The following is a 23,028-nucleotide window of genomic DNA, read 5'->3' as shown; positions in this document are numbered from 1 at the left end:
ACCTAATCAATGCTGAACCCGGAGCCCCGCTCAATGCATTTCTGAAGGATCGATAGTGACCAAAAAATGCATTCTGCTAAAATGGTTTAAGTTTGGTCTATCCTGTTATGTGTTTGACCTGTTTCATTACAGGAAGTGACCGTAAAGCACTCAGCTGAAAAGTTTGAGCCGAGCTTTTCATTTGGCTGAGTGCTGAAGACTCTTAAAAAAAACACATTACATTTAATATATATTTTCCTAAAATTGTACCGTATTATAACACTAAAAATACTATTTTTATTATTGATAATACTGTCCACAGAATTATGGAGCAATAACTAATTTTAACCTTCCATATTTTACACAGGGACATATTTTTATGCAACAGGCGCCCAAAATGATCTTTTTTGCTTCCCTCAAAGCTTTCTTTTTATACTTTATTTAATTTCATCCATGTGTGCTTAATGAGTGGTGTTTCTAGTGGGCCAACTCTTCCCGTAAGCTCGTCTATTTTCCCAGGAATCACTCGATAGAGACAGACTAATCTTTTCATGACTTCTTGAATGACTCCGCGGCTGATGCATCACGCTTAATGTATTCTAAAGTATATTTACTTGAATCTTGGCTATTGGCAAAAGTTAAGTAGCAGTGTTTAGTAATGTCGCATTGATCAGGCCTCTCTGAGCAAGTCAGCGGGACTCATCCCAATCCACACACACACACACACACACACACACACACACACACACACACACACACAAAACTCCACATGTGCTTTGTTTGCCTATGGCTCTACTTTAAGTAACCGCGCGCACGTGTGTGGATAAATAGTTGAAATATATTAGTATAAATTTCACACAGCAAACTACACTTAATTTGTTCAGCAAGAATCATGTGAAACACTCTGTTTTTTTATGTTTTTGGGAGGGTTTTAATATTATTTTTACCTTTAACTTATCGCTTCGCCTTCAAACATTTTCTGCAAACTTCCAGCAGGCTACAGGCCAAATCGATGCCACCCTGCATTTTGAATGTTACATGTTTGTCCTGTTTAATCTTTAAACGGCACTGTTAAAACAGTTTGTTTCACAGTCAGGGCTCTGCAGCCAAATTCTAAGGCCTAAATGTTGAAAGAAAAACCAAAAAAAAAAAAGAGAGAGAGAATCACTTTCACGATTGAATCGCTGTGTTTGTAAAGCGTTTGCCTGCAGTTTGTTAAGGAATTAGTGTGTTGCCATAGATTATTATTTAGGTACATTTGCATTTGAAAGCGCCCAGCAATAGAGGACCGTGGTGATCAATAGCCCTGGTGCCATATCGATCTATCCGCAGTCTGATCGATTGGCAGAAAGAATTGGGCTCAACATCTTTTCTCTCTGCTCCGTGGTTTCTCTCAAAATGAATGTATGTAAAAAATAAATAAATAAATAAATAAAAAACACGCTTTAATACACAGCAGGCCTCCAAAAATATTTAAGACAACAGGTGCCAAAGGAGGCCTGAGCTGCCCTCCCCAAGACTGTGATCATGAATCAATACGGTAAGATGTTAAGGTATATATATTTTTATATGAATCATTGTTATATATTAAATTTAAAAATTTAAAATAAGTAGGAACGCAGCCAAAAAATGACTGTGCGTGTTTGTTTGTTTGTTTTTTTAAAGAATAAGATAGGACCGAACAAATGAAAATAAATACGTTTTATTAGTTTATTGTAGTCTGAACATCTGTGAATCTGCGTCATCTATGAAGTGATTTTGGTTCAGTTATCCGTCACGTGGCCAATTTATCAAAGGACAAATGTGCTCAAAGGTTCCCGTCAAATATTCAGCGCTGTCTAATTTATTGAAAAGGAATAATAACAATTTCAAAAATATAGCCTGTATTTTTTTTGTCATAAAGGTCACTGAAGCCCCTACAGATTTCTGACAAGCTGTTAGCGAAATAACCATCACTCAGGTGTGTTCACATGATGTCACTGCAATCAATACAGCTACTAATCACAAACACATTCAATAGGATATCGATCCGATTGGGCTGGATTACGAAATGTTAGAGGATTAACTTGCTTTTTCAGTTTCTTTCGGGCATAACTTCGAGCTGGGGAGGCCTGAAAGTGTTTATGAGACTGTCGGATGTTTGTTGTGTTGACAGCAAAAATTGTAAACAACACAAATAAGATTTGAGGATCAGGCCTTCACTGCACTGTTTAATAAAGTAATAAAATCCACCTTTATTTGTTTTAAATTTAGTCTTAGATCCCCATAGTGAAAATAAAATTGATAAGTTGATATAACATAATCACTAGTTATTTTATTTTTATATTTTATTTAATTATGAAGTAATTAAAACAGCCTAAATATGGTTTACTGCTGGTAATAAATTATATATAAACTGTACTATTAACAATCAGAACAAAAAAAAAAATGTCTTTTTAAAGTTCAAATGAAAAATGAATTTTCCAAGTTAGAAGAGGAATGAAACTAAAATTGTCAACACTTCTCTTCCTTATTCAAATTTTCATTAATTTTCCACTACAGAAGTTTTTATTTATCTTAAATCATACTACTCTGTGTGTGTGTGTGTGTGTGTGTGTGTGTGTGTGTGTGTGTGTGTGTGTGTGTGTGTGTGTGTGTGAGATTCACATCGTAAACTAGTTTTTCACAGAATTATATTTTGCCTCCATTAGTTCTGTGTTCTATTTGCTTTAGTTGTTAAAAACAGCAATATAGAGTTTTATTTATTGTACATAGATGTGTATGTTTTAGAAAAATATACAAACTGTGTGTACAGTAAAAGTCAAACGTTCAGACACACTTTCTCATTTCACTTGAATGAGAAAGTGTGTCCAAACTTGTGACTGATTCTGTGTGTCAATACGAACAACAGATGCACACACACACACACACACACACACACACATATTCGACAGTCCCCCTTACTGACCCCTTGAACTAAAGAGATGCAAATGAACTAAAACTGATTTTGACTCATTTTATCTATTTTATCTGTTTACAATCCATCGACTGTCTACGCTCGACTGACAATATGAAGCTATAGGCGTTTAGGTAACTGCTGGTGTGTATATGTAAGAGAGTGTGTGTGTGTGTGTGTGTGTGTGTGTGTGTGTGTACAGAGCTGTGTGTATGATGGCATTTATTAACTGAAAGCTATCACACATAAAAATAACTTATATGTCCAATTATTTATATAAATATATTATACATTTTAAATTCTACACACACACACACGGATGTTTGTTGTTCAGTGCTTTTAGGTTCTGGATTAGAGGGATCACGGATTGTAATGTGGATTTATATATGTAGCCTGGGTCTGCGCCGTATAAATATCTATACATTTATAATGCTTCATAGATTAGAATGATTATAGATTGTAATGTGTATGTATTATCTCACAAGCTAGTTAAGAGCATTATTCATTGTTCTTCTCCCCCTGCCCTCCTGGTTTTAAACCACACAGCTTTTTCCCCTCTTAAGTACTGCTAACGCTGGATTTATTAGGCTTAAAGAATAGCCTACACATCTTCCTCAAAGGGGATCAGACATTAAGTGTAGATCAAAAGGATAAGGTCTTAAAAACAGAACATTGCTTCTCGCACAACACTTACTTCTTATTCCCTGATGTATGTTAATTCAGGGATTTTACATAGACCGTTTTAAATAGCCTTTTGTTTCAAATGATGTGTTTGCTTTCGTGCACAGCAATGATTCTCATGGCCAGAGGGGTTTATCACACTCACCACGTTTTTATTGTTTTAATTCTGCACTAAAATAATGTAGTTGTTTTCATTTTGTATCACAAAAAAAACAAAGTGTTTGTTATATTCTGAACCTTTTCAAAGTTGTCAGCAGAATTTAATCAGCAAAGATGGATTATCTAAAAAAGCAGCGGCATGAACACAGCGTCTGTGAGCCAAAATACCCTGGAAGTTTGTTCTCCGTGTTGTGGAGACAGAAAGGAGGAGGCGTTAGATATATTTAAAGTTCAGGCTCACACATACAGCGTGCTTTTGTACTTTTACAGAAACAGTGACACAGCTTCAGGGAAAAGTGATGGACGGCTCAGTTGGATTTGTAACATTCAGATGCACAAAACAGAATCAGTGACCTACTAGTCGTCCTGGCACTGATATCAAACATTTTTCGGTGAGCTACAACTGCAGCATATGTTTTTTTTTTCTTTGAGACAAAATAAATGGTGAAAAATCTTTCTGCCGTTATCGTTTTGTTTTCCTCTAAATCTTTTTTTATATATATATATTCATCGGCCAAGTAGTGAAACCTCACTCACAGGCTATGAAAGGGAAACATGTATCAGTCAGAATAAATGTGGAATCAAGTACAATTGGCTTTTGCTTAATACCCCCCCACCCCCACCACCCCCCACCCACCCACCCACCCCATCCCTCCCCTAGTGAAACTCCCACCCTCCACACCCGATAGAGCACCCGTTGCTAAGCGACAGAGGGAGAGATGGATTGAGGAGACATAGTCGATCAATTCTACAGAGAGAGGGAGAGAGGAAGGGAGGAAGGGGAGGGAGGAGAGAGAGAGAGGAGGTGAAAGAAAGAGGGAGAAGAGAAGAAGAAGAAGAAGAAGAAGCAGAGAAAGAGAGAGGAGAGGAGGGGAGGACAGAATGCAGAGTGATTGCAGTCGTATCGAGGCCCCAGTTCAGGTTGGAGACGGTCTTTTGAAACATCTATCTTTGTTAACTGTATCATGCCTTCTGAAAATAAATCCATCCCTGCAGCTGTCCACCCTTCCATCTTTGTCCAAGTGCTTTACTTTAATACTTTTATCACTGCAAATTACAGTCCGCACAACCAGCCTGTGTTTAATATTCCTTCACTCAAAAGAGAGTTAATTGCATATTGCATGCGCTCTTTCTCTCTGGCTCTCTCTCTTCCTCCATTAGTCACTGGTGCACACACACACACGCACACACAAACATGCAGATGCCCGGCAATACCACATGCCCCTCTCTGTGTGTGTGTGTGTGTGTGTGTGTGTATGTGTGTGTGTGTGCGCGCAGAGCTGGGTGTTGAGCGCATCGACTGAGTATCGATCCCACCACTCACCTCCCTGCAGTCAGCTCTTGTCCTACATAGCATGCCCTGTCTGATTTCTCCCTTAATGGCTTTTATCCAGCTCCAATCTTTATTTAAACTGAAAAGTAGGAATTAGCACCCACTTCTGTCCTAGTCTCTCTTACCTTTTCTTTCCCCTGTCATCTCAGAGTAAATATCGGCAAGTATCGGTCCATTGACCCTTCTCCCTTCCTCTCACGGCTATGATTGCTTTCTTACTGTATAGTACGATGTTTGTTGCTTACTGTTCCTTTATTTGCATCATATACGGATAAGACGTTGTATGTAGGGCTGCAACAAATGAGTATTTCCATGACAGATTTATCTGCCGAAAATACTTTGTTGATGCATCAATTAATCATTTAGCCATAAAATGTTAGGAAATAGTGAAAAATGCACATCACAAGCTCAAGATGATGTCTTCAAATGTCTTGTTTTGTCCGGAACAACAATTCAAAACCCAATGATGTTCAATTTACAATCAAGTAAAAGCAGGAAATCTTATTTGTGTGGTTAATCCATGATCAAAATTAAATTTGTCAGTTTTTTTTTTTTTTGCCGATGAGGTCATGAGCCAACTATTACTCAAGTTATTTAATGATGTTTATACCCCCACCTCCGATTGTCATGGCAACAGGGCAGACATCTCAGCCCCTCAAATGAGAGACATTTATTCTGCACAGACTACTTTTCATATTGATGGCCTTCCCTCATTGTGATCAGCCAGCCACAGCCTGGGGAGGAACCCTCCGCATGCCATCATCCCTTTCGATTTGATTTGATTTGTTGTTCATAGAGGGAAGTGATGGGAGAGACTCTTATCTCAGCCGAGCAGAAACAAGCCATAGCAAATAAGACACATCGGACTATCTGTGCTGGCACACACAATGGGGATTAATTGATCCCCTAATACCACAGATAAATCAATTCCTCCCCCCTCCCCCCCTCCTGAGCTCTCCAGCCAATTGGACGGCCTGCCATTTGATCAACAGAGCATTTCTAACCAATAGGAGGAGAGCTGGAGGTCGACCGTCAGTGGCACAGAGGTGAGGCCGAAAAGAGGTTAGGGAGAGGGAGTCCATCAGAAAGCTCAGAGGCAACAGGAATGAAAGTGAGGGCTGCGGCGTAGTCAGCGCTGAGTATACAGCGATCCGCAGAGAGCACAAACAGAGGTGAAGCTGTGGCTGCAAAGCTGCATAAGAAGGTATTAATAGCATCGCTTTGTTGCTGTGCAATAACTGTGATTTAGGTTTTATGTCTCCATGTAAAGGCTGAGAGAGGATAGTGCTCATTTGCAGATGTGACAAGCAGACAAAGAGCAAAACGCCACATAAGTGTAAATGAAACGACAGACGACAAAATATTAAAATGAAAATTGTTCTCGACTTCAAACATCCTTCAAATCCTCGTTATCAGCTAAACAAACAATCTTTTCGTGGCCGTTTTTCCCACTGGCTGCACAGAGCAATGTCGCTGGTCAAGACATCAGCCATTTTCTCACAGTTACCCCATCTTATCTCCACCTTCGTTTGATCCATCTCCATTAGACTCTCCCTCACAGCCCACCATCATTCTCACTCTTTCACTTCTGTTGTATCTCTCCCGCCCAATCTCTCCCTTATCAGCACCTTGGCATTTCTGTCTTTCCCACAAACACTGTTTTCCTCATACAGCTCATATAATAACAGGCTAAAAATATGCCTTCTTTTTTTTTTCTTTCGAGTATTGATTTTGCCCGTAGCATTGTCTATGGAGAGGGAGAGAGAGGAGAAAGACAGAGGGCGGGGGAGAGAAATGAAGTAGAAACAACTGGAAAAAGAATTACTTTCTACGTATGTGGTAATGCTCTCACCTCTCCTATTTTACTTAAGTGGAGAACCATACTCTACTTCGATGCAATACCTTTCAATTAGAAGGTAACTGCATTTGCTGAGGGCCTTTCTCAGCCGTTCTCGACATCACAGAGCACCACGGCACTCACACACTGTATGCATTTAATAGTAACCCGCTGAAATTAGAGAAACCTTACCATTGCAAATATGTTCAAGATCAGCTTTTCAGGGAAAATGGTTGGCTCTTTTGGCACTGGTGTGTAATGGGAATGGAGAGAGTTGATCAATAGGCTATTGATCGTAGCCGGCCAGAGTCTGGGGAATTGAGAGTGAGAATAGAGGGGAGTTAGGGTGGGGGTTGGCTCCAGGTTGAATTTTTAAAATGCCCTATTTCAGAGATGACAAATAGTCTATTTGAAAAGAGAGAGACAAAGACAGAGGGGGAGAACATCATAAAGAGATTGAGAAAGAGTCTCAGCTTGTTGTTGTGCACTCTGAACAGAGAACTGAGACCTCCTTGTTTCCCAGAAGTTACAGTATTTCGGACGGGAGCTGCTGAACTACAAAGACAAAGGGAGCAGGGACTTCTCAGGCTACAGTAGCTTGTGTGTATTCTCAAAGGGGGGTGGGGGGGTCTAGAAGACAGTGCTTTAAAAGCTGTACACAGATAAATATTTTAGCCTAGAATCCTTCATCTGACATTACATTTAACCTCATCAATTCTAAGTTCAAGTTTCATTTGTGGAAATATGTGTTCTGGATTTTACAACTCTGAATTTTTGCCAATATCTGATTTTTTTTTTTTGGCCTTGTGTTTGCATCTACTTTTTAAAGTGAGCCCTGTTCAATTCCTGAGTTTACATTCAAAGTCTCCTACATAGACCTTGGATATAAACCCAAGCTACAAGTGCAGCCAGATCACCATCTGCACTTGGCCCAAATGAGACATAATAAACCTGAAACATGAATAAACACTCAAGCTGGAGGGTGAATTGAGCAGTAACGGAGCCCTGCAATCCACAGCGGAGCATTTTGTCCCTTTCTGTTAGTTCAGAGATGCTAGAGTGGGTGAAAAGTGTATGTAGTCTTCAGTATGTGAGTCTTGAAACCCTGAAAATTCTAATTTGTGCATTTAGATAAACATTGCAATGGAAATATCTGAATCATATCAGATTTTGTCCCACAAAATATAAAGGTTCATGTACCTTTTCCTTTTTATATATTCATAATACACATGTGGTGTATGTACATATCAATAAAACATCAGAATAAGGTCACTTTAAGCAGAGAATGTGAACTATAAATGCATTAATCCTATAAATTCTATTTCCACATGTGTTAAACACTTTAAGAAGCAGCAGCCTGAAGAATACAAGCTGGGAGGCGAGTATGTTGGGATGGCATAAGATCTTCACGCAACCATGACAAAGTTTAAATCATTTGAAAGCACGAAGTCTCACAATTATATCTGTTTAGTATCCCGATACAACTGTGGCAACATCTGCTTGTTTTATAAGAAGAGTGCAAACAAAACAGAACAGTAAAAGGGGAAAAAATACTATAAGAAACTTACATTTTTACCACGTTTGTGCCTCTTTAAATGTGTTTCAGTATCACTATAGTAAAGATATAAGAGAGTTACCTTTCAGAAGAGACCAGAATCATTCTGTAATCAATAGTGTTCAAGAACAGGAACCAGGTTATTTTGGGTGTGTTATTCTTTAGGCTTTTTCACAAAAACAAACGCGTATCTGTATCTTCCAAATATTTCTTTCACTCAAAAAACCACTGTTTATAGGACTCCAAGCGTCATGTTGCACATATGTACATATGCAGGCCTGTAAACATGGGGGAAACAAGCTGGAAGCATTACTTCTCAATGTTACTCCACTCAACTGCAGGCAATGGAAAGCAGTTAGAGCACTACTCTGTAAACACCCCTGAGAGGAACCTATACCTCAGTAAAAATTCAGCTGTAAATAATGTATTGAATGCGAACTTAAGGTCCACAGGGAGATATGGATAGGCTCATTACTCTTTTACTTTGCTGGCCTTTTTACGTAGTCCGCACAGCTCTCAACAATCGACTCCAGATGCTCCCCTCTCTGTTTTGATTTAAAGATGCTTTTACCTGCGGATATTGTTATGGATATAGGTATTGTTTTTTATTTTCTACACATCGCCCTGAGGTTTGAAGGCTGTTAACTCATGCACCCACCCACATGCTCTGTGCCCTGTTTAGGTTGGTGTGTATGTGTGTGTTTGTGAGTGTGTTATCTGTGCCGGTAGTTGAGGTGAATATGCCAGCTACGACTGTGTGTCCTGTCCGGGATGCATTGATCTCGAAGCAGGATGTCAAACATTTTAACGCCGATCTTGTCCTTGTTATTGCCTCGCACAGCCGGGCTGTTAATGCATTAAAAATCATTTGTCCCTATCTTTCCAAACTTATCTCACCCTACTGCCCTGAGCAACACAAGAATACCCCTCCGCTGTAACATACACACCACTCCTGCCCCCCCTCCCTCCACCCCTCTGTTTCTAACCACGTCCTTCCATCCTCTGTCTCAATCAATCTTTACGACACCCGGTTGCATCTCTCTAATGTTTCCGGACTTGACCGTATCCCCGTTCAAAAATTCTTAATTAAGCCCGTTCTGTGTGTTTACCGTTGGGCAAATTACAATCTGACAGGGCTAATAAAACAACATTGGCGAGAGAAGGCCAAGAGGAGCATGTGCTATGACCCTTACCTCTTTCACCTGTCTCTATCTCCACCTCAGCTTATCTCCCTCCATCCCCACCTCCTCATATCTCCCTATTTTCTACCTCACAGGTTTTGAGGAGGAAAGGGAGGGGATGGGAGAGAGAAGCTGTGGTTTGGCACCAGTTGGTTTAGAGTCTTATATTCATCGCTGTCGACGTGACTATTTGTTTTAAATACTCACATGTCATTACGCTGACCTATCTTGGTAATACCAGTCAACCTACTTGCTTCTCATCTCTGATTATTAAGATTCATGAACCTGCCTGCCTGCATGTCAACTCTTACAGATATGAGTCATATATCTATGTTCACATCAGCATCTTTCTTAATTTAGGTATTGACTCATGCAGTGTTCTCACATTCTGCAATCTATAGCCCACGCCGTGTGTGTATTATATCTCTATTTCTGTACAGTTTTGTCTGGTCACTTGAGAAATGTCATTTGCTTTATGCTAAAGCATGATGGAGAGGGAGGGTGTGTCAGAAGGATCTCTTAAGCTGCTTGGCTTAATGTTGAACACTAAACAGCACAAAAAAGCAGGACTGAGCCCAGCAGCACCAAATAAAATGACCATAGTCTCTGTAAGATACACATATACCGTATGTAAAACCACAGGAGTGATGTATGAAAATCAAATAGAGGATTATTTAAAGCTAGAGCAAATTAAATCCAACCATAAAACCAAACCAAGTCAAACCAAAGCCAACAGAGCTCAACAATAGTTCACCTGAATCAAATCTGTATAGGTGACATACACTGTACTGCAAGTTTGTAGGTAGTATATTCTTTTACAAGGTATTAAAGTGTTTGTTCATCTAAATTACAATAATTAAATAAATACCTCCAGTAGTACTGTGTGGTACTTCAGCCATGCAGATAGTTTTGGTTTTATTTGCCCAGATTTTGAGATATGAGCTTACTTTGGGAAAAGGAGTAGTTTCTCCTAATACTGTGTGTGCATGTTCTGTGTATTATACAGAATAATATGGACATTGCCTTTAAAAAGTTCCCATATGGTCTAACAATTAGGATCCCCGGTTTACATCCAGGCGGCCCAGGTTCATCTCCCAGTATGGGAGGGTTGAGAATGCTGCCTTTAGTCTCCTCTGTGTCTTTGAGGAAGGACACTGCATCCGAAATTGGTCCCCATTGCATGCATCGTCCCTGCTTTGGATAAAAGTGTTAAAAAGTGACAAATAAATGTAATGAAAGAAATGATGCTGTTGAATTTTCTAAATGTAATTTTTCAAAGTGCAGAAAAAGAAATTCATTCACCTCTGTTGTATTGGCGGTGAGAGCAGAAATCTCAGAACTGCATATCTCAAAGCCTAAGCAAAGAAATTCAAGATCATCACACATGGCTGGATACCAGTAGGGATCAGGTGGAAAATCTGTTTGTTTTTTTTAATTCGGGTGAATTCAATCCTTAAACCTGCCCCTAATTAATTAACCCAAATAAATCCACCTTACTAAATCAAAGAAAAGTAAACTCAAGCAAACCAAACAGGTGTAATGGAGTCACCACACAGTTTGTCGGAAGGAAATTATTTTACAAGGAATTAACTGATATGACACAGAGCTACTGTAGAGTGAACATCCGACAAAATGAGGATTACATATTGTGTGCTAAGTGCCAATCAGAAAGATGGTGGAGCTCTAAAGAAGGAAACTGTTCACAACACGCACTCAAGCGCTGTGTCCAAGCTGATGGTCACAGAGAAAGCCTGACAATGTATATGTCAGTGTTTGTTCCGCCGTTCGTATGTTGCACTGCACAACCTGACATGTGCAAAGCCCTGTGGGATGGCACTGTTGTATCTTACACTTGGCTGAACATATACCGCACATCAGAGGTGTAACAAATCCATTCCTGACTGCCAGAACCTTTCAGAGAGTTTCTGTGCCTGTGAACAACACATCTTCAGGTTTCCACACCTCAGAGCTGATGTGCGTCTGACACACAGACACACACGGATGAGATGTAGCCTCCGAGGGAAGAGACGGAGAACGCGTCGTCGAAACGCTGTGTTGTGTGTGTGTGTGTGTGTCTGCATGCATGTGCACGTATGTTTCCGTGTGAAGCACCCGTGTCTCAATGGCGTCTTTAGAGTGGTTAATCAGAGGAGAGGTTGAGGAGAGTGTCAGAGTGTCAGGCAGGATCCGGTGAAGAGTCCTCGAGCCCTCTCTTTCTCTGTGTTGACACCTCTTAACCTCAGTCTATCATCTCTCACACTCACACACTCCACCTCTATTGACACTTGCTACCCCGCAGCCCTCCAAAGACCCGAGGAGAATCCACTATAGTGATTGTCCGTGTGAGGGGAGCCTCAAAGCCTGCAGAGAAGAAAAGATTATATAATGTACTGACATACAGAACAAGATGTGATTGGATTTAGTGTTTGTTTCTGTTCTTGACATTTTTGGATGGCTGGATGGATGGATTTTTAAAAAGGAGAAACTGAGAGAATGATAGATCAACAAATTGAGTAAATCTGTCAGCCCTTGACAAAAACTGCTGAATCCTCACATACATCAATTTGTAAATTAATCTCTCCCTCTTTGTCTCCGCACAACGGGAAGTGTATGGGATCTGTGTCCAGCACTGTCGCCGGCTAGTGTAAGTGGGGTCAGGAGCGCGGGGTCAACTGAGAAGGGGTCAAAGGTCATCAAGCAGTGGGTCTTGTTAAAATACCTTTTAGCCTCCTTCAGGGATATTATGTAATGGCTCTGGGAATAGGTTAGGTTCCGGGTTGACTGTTTTGTGGTGGAAACTGGATGATATATGTGTTCTGCTTTATGCCAGATGTATATTCATTACCCTTTTTAAAAAATCAGGATGCAAAGGAAGTGCTGGCAGGTCAAGAGGGGTCACGCTTCTTTGTTTTCATCTTGGAGGAGGCATCTTTCAGGAAACGATCATCTTATATGCAACTCAGGTTGTGTACTGACACAATAGGGTTTTCTTTGTGTGACTAATTAAAATCTTCAAAAGCGTTTCTTTGCAAAACACACTTTCTTTCCTCTCGGAATGTAGCACAGGCTTACCCGAAGAGGTTAGGGAGAAACTGGGTTGCGTTGATCAATATATTGGAGACATTTGAATATCAATACAATGAGTGTGCTGTCCTCAATCTTAATTTTTAATATGGTGATAATAAGTGTATTAATTTTCATAACTTTCATTCAATAGCCTTGGAATATGAGCAATGGTGGCCCATTTTTGCACGGCGAATATGCATCTCTCTCCTCCGTCTCGCCATTGATCACTTCTGTGCCGTTTCTCTCCCTCGCTTTGTCCTCCGGTCTCTCCCTCTTTGCTTCCTCTCACACCGTTGCACTGTAAAATTCATCCGTATTCCCCACTTCAGCAAGCTAACAGTGTGCACTACCTTTTATCAGTCCAGAACTGTTAAATTAATAAATTGATATTGACGAGCTATCAGCTGGGGGGATAAATTATTTGGGAGCAGGAGGCTAGGGTCACATGACTTTTAGTACCCACGATTCTGTAATTATTCCCCACGAGAAGAACAACGGTGTGGTGTGGTGCATTGCCCCCCCCCCCCCCCCCCCCCCCATCTAGAAATGAACAAACATGCATGCACACACACAAGCACACTCACATGAAGACCTATAAATATCCCCACATACAGTGGATTGCTGGGGCCATGGGAATACTGACGATCATTACTGCTATCATAACCATCATGATACAGGATGTTAGCCGGCTGCAGATTGCATTTTATCATCACAATTTACACAAAACTGAAGTCGAAACCTATGTGGAATGTGTAGCCCCATAGACTAAGCAGCATTGAATGCAAATTAGACAATATTGAGCCTTGCATTGCCGTGAGCATAAACCAGGCTACCTGCTAAAGCGCAATGTTAAACCTCCTGCAGCTGATGGTCTTCGTTCCGTAACAAATGCAAATGAGAGGTGCAAACTGGGAGGGAGGTGAGCGCTGCGGATGAAGGGGGCAGCAAGCGTGTCAGAGTGCCAATCACGGAAGTGCTCTTGTTGCCCTCCGGCCATCGCTGACCTTTTGACCCTGGCCATGGCCTAAATGTCAAAGGTCACCAACCAGGGTCAGTGGGGATCACTGCAGACCCTGGCCAGGGATGCATCACCATGGTAACACTCCACTCACTATAGGAGGAGAGATGGGGGGTGTTTTGCATTCTGTATGCCTACACTGAAATCATGCACACAGGAACGCGCACACACAAACACAAACACACCAGGTTGAGCATCACATCTGTTTGTTTTGGGGCTTTTTTTTCACTGGGAGTCAAGCTGCCCCCAATTGGTTTCCAGTGAAGTAGCACACAGTTGGGCAAAATCCAAAGAAGCCTGGCGTGAACACTGAGCAAACACTCTGGTTTGCCACATCCACATTAATTTTTGGCAGAGACCATATTTGATCTGCTAAGATGGCTGCACATGGCCGCCATTCTGACCGTTACGGGGGTCAAAGTGTCACTGTGGGGCTTCAGGGGAGGAAAAATCTTGGAAATTCTTTATGAATGATAAAACAGTGTGGAAAAGGGTGATATTTCAAATCCATGAATAAATTGTGTTAAATGCTTAATTAGCACAATGCAATACGCAACAGGAGAAACTGAAAATGACGACAAGGTTAATTTTTTTTTTTTTAAAAAGCAAAACTTTGCCACATCCACTTAGACTTAATGGTTGAAACAATGCTGGAAATATTCGCTTGCACCTTGCGTCATCTAGTGGTCGGATCAGATGCCTTCCTCGGTGCTGCAGCTCGGCTCCTCGGCTTGGTGAAGAAGGGGGAAAAAAACCCCACTAGTCTGCTTTTGTCTCCGGGGAGCTCCGGTCGATGCCTCGTCCCACCATATGTCTGATCGCAGCTGCCAATCAACAGGTCAACGCGACCCCGGGGAGGCAGACACTGGTGGGGAGAGATCAAACAGTGGACCTCGGGGATGACAGATGCAGATGAAAAAAAAACGCAATAAAACATTGCTTCAAAGATGGCAACGGTGCACTGGGAGGCAAATTATTGTTAACAGTAATCTGCAGAATAGCGCCTCGCATTCTGATCGATTGACTATTATGACGCCTTTGAAGCAGAGGTAACGCAGGGCTATTGTTCATGGTGGGACACAACCAGAAAATAGCAGCTGGTTTTGGTTCAACTAGAGCGCTTCTAAGCCTTAAATACTACTTACTTCTATGCAATCATGCTTTCTAATAGACTTGCAATTTGGACTCCACAAGCCTTTATGCCTGTTGAGACTTATTCATACAGTCAGCTGCAGCCAGTACGATGAAACATGCATTTCTGAGGAGAGAAAGACAAATAATGAAATACATTATACAAGTCAAAAAAACAGTGTTTTTTATTTTCAGAATTTACAATGATGTCCATTAATCACTTATTTGGACTGAGCACTCTATATATTCCATTTAATGCTGTCATAAAAGAAACACACACTTGTTAAAATCATGCTTTACTCTTTTTTTTTTTTTTTTTTTTTTTACACTTTATACCACCTCAAATCCAATGCAACAATCTTAATCAAACTAAAATGAAAGAATGACAGAGAAACAAATCAAATAATGATTTGTGCTTGACACCTGATTTGGTTGTGTTACTGAGTTAAAAAAAACTCAGCAAGAAATAGCAAGAAATCCCTTAAAACTGAAAATATTCAGTGATGATTTTATTATAATCACATATTTTACAGCTGAGCTCTCCAGCGCCAACTAATCATCTGTCTACAGTATCAGCCAACTACTTCAGTCATCACTTAATTAAAATTATGTGGTTTCTAGACTTTGTAGTGTACTATGTGACACAATTATTTTTAAAAAGCTTCTATATTTATACCAGCTAGACATTCTCAGATGACAAATATTCCTGTCATGATAATTAAGAAGTATTCAGGTATCTTCAGGGAATTTAGGCTTGAAATGAAGCTGAATTTAAAGTTTATTTGATGACCGATTCCAGTCATTAACGTGACTGTACTGTGTGTAAAGACTCATGTGAGTGAATGTTGAACAAAAGAGTCATAAGAACAAAAGCAGATTCTACTTTCACAGTAATGTTATTTGTTAATTTAGCTTAAAAAGGTAGTGATAAAATAATTCCTACAAACTGAAAACAAAGAACAACCTGCACTGAATTAATGGTAAAACCTCACTTTTCTTGTGTATCTTTTTGATCTACTTGCACCTGTAACCTCAGGTTTCATGTGTTGTAAACTGTTATATGTCGAGTCTATAGTCAAATCAATGAGATACATGTAAGCTAAAGGGAATCAGCTTTGGAATGCTGCTGTAAATGTGTTGTATTAAAACACGGCCATAATGTTTCATCGCCATCTCAGCAGGACTGATCTTCTTATCTCACTCTCTGCTAATCAGGAACAAATCTTTGTGCCTTAATCTATGGCCCCCTGCACCCTTCCGCCCATCTCATTAGATTAACAAAATGACATGCACATATGAACATACACACACAAACACACACACATATACACACACATTCATAGACCTCATGACCTCATTTTCATTCTTCTTGAAAGGTAGTTAGATGTAATTGTAATTTTGGGAGCTTTAGTTCAAAGTAAGTGATGTTATTTCCAGTATTTTTATAGTATCTGTGAATGTTTAACAGGTAAAACATGATAAAAAATTTGGCAAATATATTTAATATTATTTAAAATGTATACAAAGTAGCACAAAAAAGCAAACATAATTAATTTGAACAACTTTACAGTGTGTGTGCAAAAATATGCATTTGTGTTTCTGCAAGATTGTTAGGAGTGTTTGTACATGTGTGCATTGTGCATTCTTGCTTCTATGTGTGTGTGTGTGTGTGTGTGTGTGTGTGTGTGTGTGTGTGTGTGTGTGTGTGTGTGTACAGCAAACATATGCAACCAAATTAAAGCCTTAAAGCTGGTGAATTGAAGAGGATTTGATGCAGAGAGCAATTCATGGGAATTAAGCAAATTAGGTCTCCAATTAGCTGCCGACATTGAATAGGAAGATTTGGTGAACAAAAATTAATTAGATGGATTTGTCATTGTTCTAATGAACATCACCAGAAAATAACTGTTGTGAATAACACCCACAAGTGTGCTCTCTCTCTCTATCTCTCTCTCTCTCGCTCTCAAGCTTTATCCCTCTGACATATTGTTTGTCTATTTAGAATCTAATTTCATGTCAAATATTGCCTTATTCAAATATTCGATAATTTGCAAATAAGAAGCCTGCATGAGCTGAGACAAACAAACTTCAGAAAAGTCAATGTATGACCTAATCCTCTTAGGCTGGAGCACTGTGAATGTAAATGCCAACCTTTGCAAGTCAGAGAGGAATTTCACTATTGATGTGAGAGCCGGACAGGTAAAAATCGACTTGATCCTTTTTATGGCAATATTTTGGAGTCATCTTATAATTGAGCTGCTGTTTGGTGACAGTTTTATTGGTTATTTTTGGGGAGTGTCTTTGTCATATGTACTCCTTTTTAAAGAGTCACACACACAGATCATAACATTATGTACTGTAACTTATGTACTACAGTCACATGAACTTAACATAAACCATTATTTCAGTTGCTGTGTGTTTCTGCCCTGACTGGTCCATGTAAACACATACAGTAAAAAACCTCCCAAAAAGCCCTCCCACTTCTCCAATAAATCAGTGTCCCCTCACCTCTCTGCCTTCTTCCCTTTCCTCTGCTTCCTTCATCCCTGACCTCCTGTGGTTCCCCTCTTTCTGTAGCAGCGGTTACGGATTACACCCACCGTGTGATAAGCTTCCTATTTCTTGAAACTATTTGGGATTGCTCAGATTATCTGGCCTCATATCCTTGGGAGTAGGCTTTGCGAAGCCTGATTTTAGTCTCTTAGGGCAGAAGATTTTGCATCCCGACAGCTTTGACTAATTAGCATCTAACACCAGGTGGTATTTTAGCAGTGGGCTCACTTTTAGTACTATCTGCACGCACAGGCAAGCGCGCGCACACACACACACACACACACACACACACACACACACACACACACAAATGAGGCAGCTGATAAAAAAGAAAGATCATAAGATGTTCAGTTCAATATGATTTAATAAGAATAACAAAACATTGTGTTTTTGTCATTCTAAAAACAGTCAGAATACAAATGAAACAAGTGCAGTCGCTTCATAAGATTCATACATTTTATTTAGTCATTGAATGTCCTAAAATCATTTTGCCCTTACTTACAAAGCAGAGTATGACATATAATTGTCAAAGTCCATTTTGATTTTAACGTCATCTAATGACATAATCATTAGCAAATAATATTCTAAAATTTCTCTTTTACCCGACAGTGAATCAAGGCCAAACTGTGAGTACAGAATACCTAAAAAAACCCCAAACTATTCTCCCTCAGGGTACAGAGGCGTGAATTCTTGGGTGGAGCCCCACTTGTGCCTGCACACTGGACCAAGGCCAGTAGAGTCTGGGTGCCAAACAGGATAGAGGGAATGTTTGGGCTTGTGGACAGCACCAACAGGTCGTTCTGTGGGGGCGAGCGAGGGCGTGATGGAAGGCAGAGCTCAGGGGTGAAAGGGGGAGCTGTCCTGCCACCCTGCGTACCCTCCGCCGCGTCCTCCGGCAGTGGTAGTCCCCGTTAGAAAAGTCCTGGTAGTTCGATGGGTGAATCGCCCAGAAGTGGCCTTTACCATTTTCGCTGCGGCCTGCTTTGATGAAGCAATCGTTCAGGGACAAGTTGTGACGCACGCTGTTCCTCCAGTTTTTATCCTGTTGGAGCAAGTAAAGATAAGAAACATGGTTAGACATAAAGTACAACCTGAAAACTAAGTAAGGGTAATGGGTGTCCCCAACTCAAAATTAACATAGGTGGCTGTTAAGTATCTTGATCCTCCTTCAGGATGTCACCTTGTCCTGTTGTTGGCAGGATGTGCGATAGCGTGTCAAGACAGTATATGATCTTGGTAAGACACAACACCCTGAGTTACCTTTTTAGCACGTCAAACCAGTGATCAACTTTAATCCACTAGGCAACGTCCAATCTGTTGTTGCACCTGGTAAAGGCAGAGGCAGTTTGCAACCTAGCAACAGGATTACTTTATTTGTGAATTCGCCAACAAGAAGATCATCTAGTGTCCCTGCAAGCACCTAATTGCCTAACCACTCAGACAGATTACCTGTGCCAAGTAGGTCGCCTCACTTGTGAATATGGCTGCCACAATATTTTTCAGCAACTGACTTGAGAAGACTCCCGGCGAACACGCTTTCCCGTCATCTTCCTTATTGTAGCTGCGGCAAGTTAAGTACTACAGCCTAATTTATTTCAAAATACTACCCTGCATTGTAGTTTTTACCAAACATTACTACCCAATTACACAATTCAACCTGTTTTCTTGCAGTGCTATACATGTTCTGCTTGTCAACTAAATGGAAAAGCACAAGAGCACAGACGTGAACATACCTTACTCTTGAAGTAAGGGTAGTGGTCCATGATCCACTGGTAGATGTCACATAGCAGCAGTTTCTTCTGCTCTGACGCCAGGATGGCCTTGGAGATGAGTGCGATGTAGGACTGGTTGGGTTTGTCCGTAGACTTGGATGGACTGCCGCTGGTAGACGTGGTGGTGGTGGTGGCGGCGGTGGTCATTTTCTCCTCCCCCTCCTCTTGTTGCTCTTCATCCCCCTCCTCTTCTTTGACTTTCCTTTCTCCGGTCTCTGCCTCTGACCTCTGTAGCCGCTTCTCCTGTACCTCACAGAGAATCCCCTCCTCTTTGGGTTCAGGATTCTGATGATTTAGCATGTTGTTCGCTGTCCGCTCCTCCATACGACTTCCTGTCGGTTCTTCTTTGGAACCTTTGACTCCTTTATTGAACAGAAGGTAGTCAATAGTGAAGCTCAGTCCCAGCCTTTCTCTGCTGCCGTTGCAGCTGCTTCTGTTCTCCATTGTCATCTCTGAACTGAAATATCTCAGACTCATTACAGAGATTTTATTGGTTCCAAGGTGATGGACTGTTGAATCAGGTGATAAATGAAAGGTGTTTTTTTTCCCAGAAGTCTTCCCAGAATTTTGAGTATCACAGCATGGCTATTTTCTTATGAAGTGCAGGACCATTCATAAACTGAACGCCTAAATGCCCCTTGCTTCTTTCGCCGAAGTCTTACTGTTGACAAGATCACAGATAAAGATGAGCCTCTCAACTGTTGTTAACCTTGACGCGCTCACCGATGACACAATCTCAACCCGTGGAAATGACGTCAGCCTATAAGACTAAACACAGCTTCTTTGTTTACCAACAAATTTCAATTAAGGTTTTTCGCCTTTCTGACAAAACCTGACGATCAAAAAGTCTATCTCAATATCCAACAGCCTACTGCTCCTGAATCAAAGAGTTGTGCTTCACGGTTGTGAAGGTGACTCTATTTATGTGACTGTGAATTTATCCCTCACAGAAAGGGGCAAAGAAGGCCCAGGGGTGGTCCGGGTAGGGGGTCTCAATTGAGGCGGATTATTTTTATTAACCTAAGCAAATCTTTGTAATTACGGGAGATTAAACACTCAAGATTTAGTAAGACATGGTGTGCAGAGGATGGATGCTGTAGAATCAAAGGCCTTTTAGATACCAGTGTTATCCAGTTAAAGTGGTTTTGTCCGAGGGGATGCTGTCCAAAGAATTACCGCAATTACAATAAAGCAGTAATTAATTGGTCGAGTTCAATATTTGGTCAAGTCTCCTTTTTTAGAAAGAGCATGAATGTTTTGTGCAGACATTGATTGTCACAAGGTAACAGAACACTAAAGAGTATGACTAAAAATCTAATTGATTTATTTCCTGTTGTTGAAACTTCTATGACTTTTATTGCATTTTTCCTCACAGTTCTATAAAAAGTCATGTTTTTTTTGTTTGTTTGCGAGGGAGTTCAGCAAAGAGGGCCTTAGATATCTTTTAAGATCTATCTCAGAGGTCAAAACTGAAATGCTTCTGCACTTTTTCATCGTATTGTATTGAACTGTGTTCTATGATTGTGTATGAATATTGTACTGCTATAATTAAGATTTATTTTAAAAAATAATGATCATCTCCCTCACCTTGAGGAACAGTTATTTCATGTGCTATCTAATGATGTGCTGTACTCTATTACTGACTTTATTACTATGTTTAATTATACTTTATGTTTTAATTTACTGCCATTTCTAGGTTTTGGCCCAAGAACTGAATGTATGTGACCCCTCAACATGAGTTAGTAATTACTTTTGAGGTATTTTTAAACTTCTGAGACTCCATTGTTCTTTTTTGTGATGATGTTTTAATGACACATACATTGACAACACTGTTTTTCTATGGTTTTATCTGTAGACTTATTTATGTTGTTTATGTTATGATACAGGTAAAACATCTACACGTCAGACTCGTGTGAATGACACTTTTGAATTCTGACATAAATTGTGAGATTTATCTTTACAGTCCATTGATATCATATGCATTTGAATAAATAAAATTTGTATGGTGAATTGAGTTTTTACAATAAAGGAAAGCCAAGAGTCTTTGTGCCTTTTTTTCAAAAGGTTCAAGAAAGCACCAAAACATAGTGTTGTTTAACCACTGGGTTTCTAAATTTCCCTTTAAATTTTCCCTTAAGTAAGTGCAAAGTCAGGTAAAACAATTTTATATGAATATACAATACAATATCACATACATGTTTCTTCTAGTTCTTGAAGCACTGAAGCATATTTAGCACCATTGAAAACTCTGTGATCTGAAACAGAATTTAAAATGTCTTAATCTGTTAATTTGTTAAATTTAACCTGTTTACTGAAATTGTAGAGATTGACAACTCCCAACAATAAATATAAATATATGACTACACCATTTCACCACCTCAGTCTTCACATTAGCCCAGATAACAGTATCTGGATAGATCTACTTTGATCTTTCAGTTTTAGGAGGAAATTAATTAAATGACACTCAGGTCAAATCATGGACCATATTGCCCTCTTCTGTTTAAATCGTGGAACATGAAATATACTGTGTAACCAACAGAGAGCACTGTGTTGCCTATTAGTCATGCTATTGTATTGCAAATTGCTACATTCATATATACAGTAGGCTTATGGTCTATAAATTGAGACAATATGAACCAATTTTAGAGTTATAAAAATAGTAGACTGCATTGTAGGAAACATCATTTGGCACTGGATTTGTGAACTATTATTTTGTACAGGTGCAGCCTATAAATGAACATATCTCATTAAATTGCAGTATGTAGTCGTAGATAACCTTGTCATCAAGCAGCTATAGTGACAAAGCCAGCTGTCCCTTTGACTAGATAGTGTTGTTTTATTGACCTTTCACATTCCCAAGTAAAACTAAAACAAAACACACCATGTTATTACATGATACTGCAGTTCCCTCACTTGATTTCTGTGTTTCCATGAGGCTATTGTTTATGGAGCACAAAAAATGATATAAGCATACATAAATAAATAATTAAATGCAGAAATAAATGATTAAATACATAAATAAGTAAATAAAAAATACAAATATTTTAATAATAAAAAAGCAATGTCTTGGACTTCTTTTCTACATTTCCATAAATAATCTTTTATTCAGGCTATTTCTGTATTTCTACATTTATTTAATTATTTCTACATTTATTCATTTATTTATGTATTTCTACATTTATTTATTCATGTATTTCTACATTTATTTAATTATTTATGCTTATGTCATTTTTTGTGCTCCATAATTCTTTGCCACATATTAGGAGCCTTTGGAAAAGCAGGGCTGGATCATCAGAGGGACTGTAAATGTGTCCTTTGTATACTTCATTTGATTTTGCTAAAAGCGAGTCACAGCGTGTTACTTGTGTTTTAGACACGGTATGGCTGGTCTGTACTTTCACGTGTGTGTGTATATCGTTAATTGCTCGTATTTTCATTCAGTTATGAACATACCTCAGACAAAGCATTAACTCCACATCTCACGGCTGCTCGCGTAACCTGAAGTGGAATAATTTGCTCGGACGGGATTTGATTAGACCATGCGACCCAGATCCACTTGACACCCCATGCTTTTACATCCATGTTGAATTTAAACTGTTTCTAAGACACACGTTCACAAAACCTCGATACTATAAAACGGAAACATCATGTATATCGAAATACTTGGCCACGTGGTTTCATTAGTGGACACTGAGGCCTATTTTGGAGAGGAGACCTGTCTCTTAGTGTTTTTAAAAAAGTTGCACTGTAACTTTAAAAAAACAGCGGGCCCGCCCATTGTTATGTGTAGCGCTACGAGCGCTGGAGAACAGCACCCTGTGATTGGCT

At 39.8% G+C, this 23,028-nt stretch overlaps 1 protein-coding gene across 2 annotated transcripts; it reads right to left on the bottom strand.

The window, feature by feature from the left end:
• Nucleotides 1-16,395: 16,395 nt before the first annotated feature.
• foxq2 (forkhead box Q2) lies at nucleotides 16,396-22,977 on the bottom strand. 2 transcript variants are annotated; one of them, XM_042417032.1, is made up of 3 exons: nucleotides 22,654-22,977; nucleotides 19,162-19,861; nucleotides 16,396-18,470 (listed from the first exon to the last, which is right to left on the bottom strand). In XM_042417032.1, the coding sequence occupies exons 2-3, from the start codon at nucleotides 19,675-19,677 to the stop codon at nucleotides 18,096-18,098; spliced, it is 891 nt and encodes a 296-aa protein (XP_042272966.1). In that variant the 5' UTR covers nucleotides 19,678-19,861; nucleotides 22,654-22,977; the 3' UTR covers nucleotides 16,396-18,095. The 2 variants fall into 2 exon arrangements, with proteins under 2 accessions (XP_042272966.1, XP_042272965.1); XM_042417031.1 differs by lacking the exon at nucleotides 22,654-22,977 and having other exon boundaries at nucleotides 19,162-21,233.
• Nucleotides 22,978-23,028: the final 51 nt, after the last annotated feature.

Source organism: Thunnus maccoyii, chromosome 7, assembly GCF_910596095.1.
Source record: "Thunnus maccoyii chromosome 7, fThuMac1.1, whole genome shotgun sequence".
Lineage (NCBI taxonomy): Eukaryota > Metazoa > Chordata > Actinopteri > Scombriformes > Scombridae > Thunnus > Thunnus maccoyii.
Note: the sequence above shows the minus strand (reverse complement) of the source record. Positions and strands in the feature narration are given on the sequence as shown.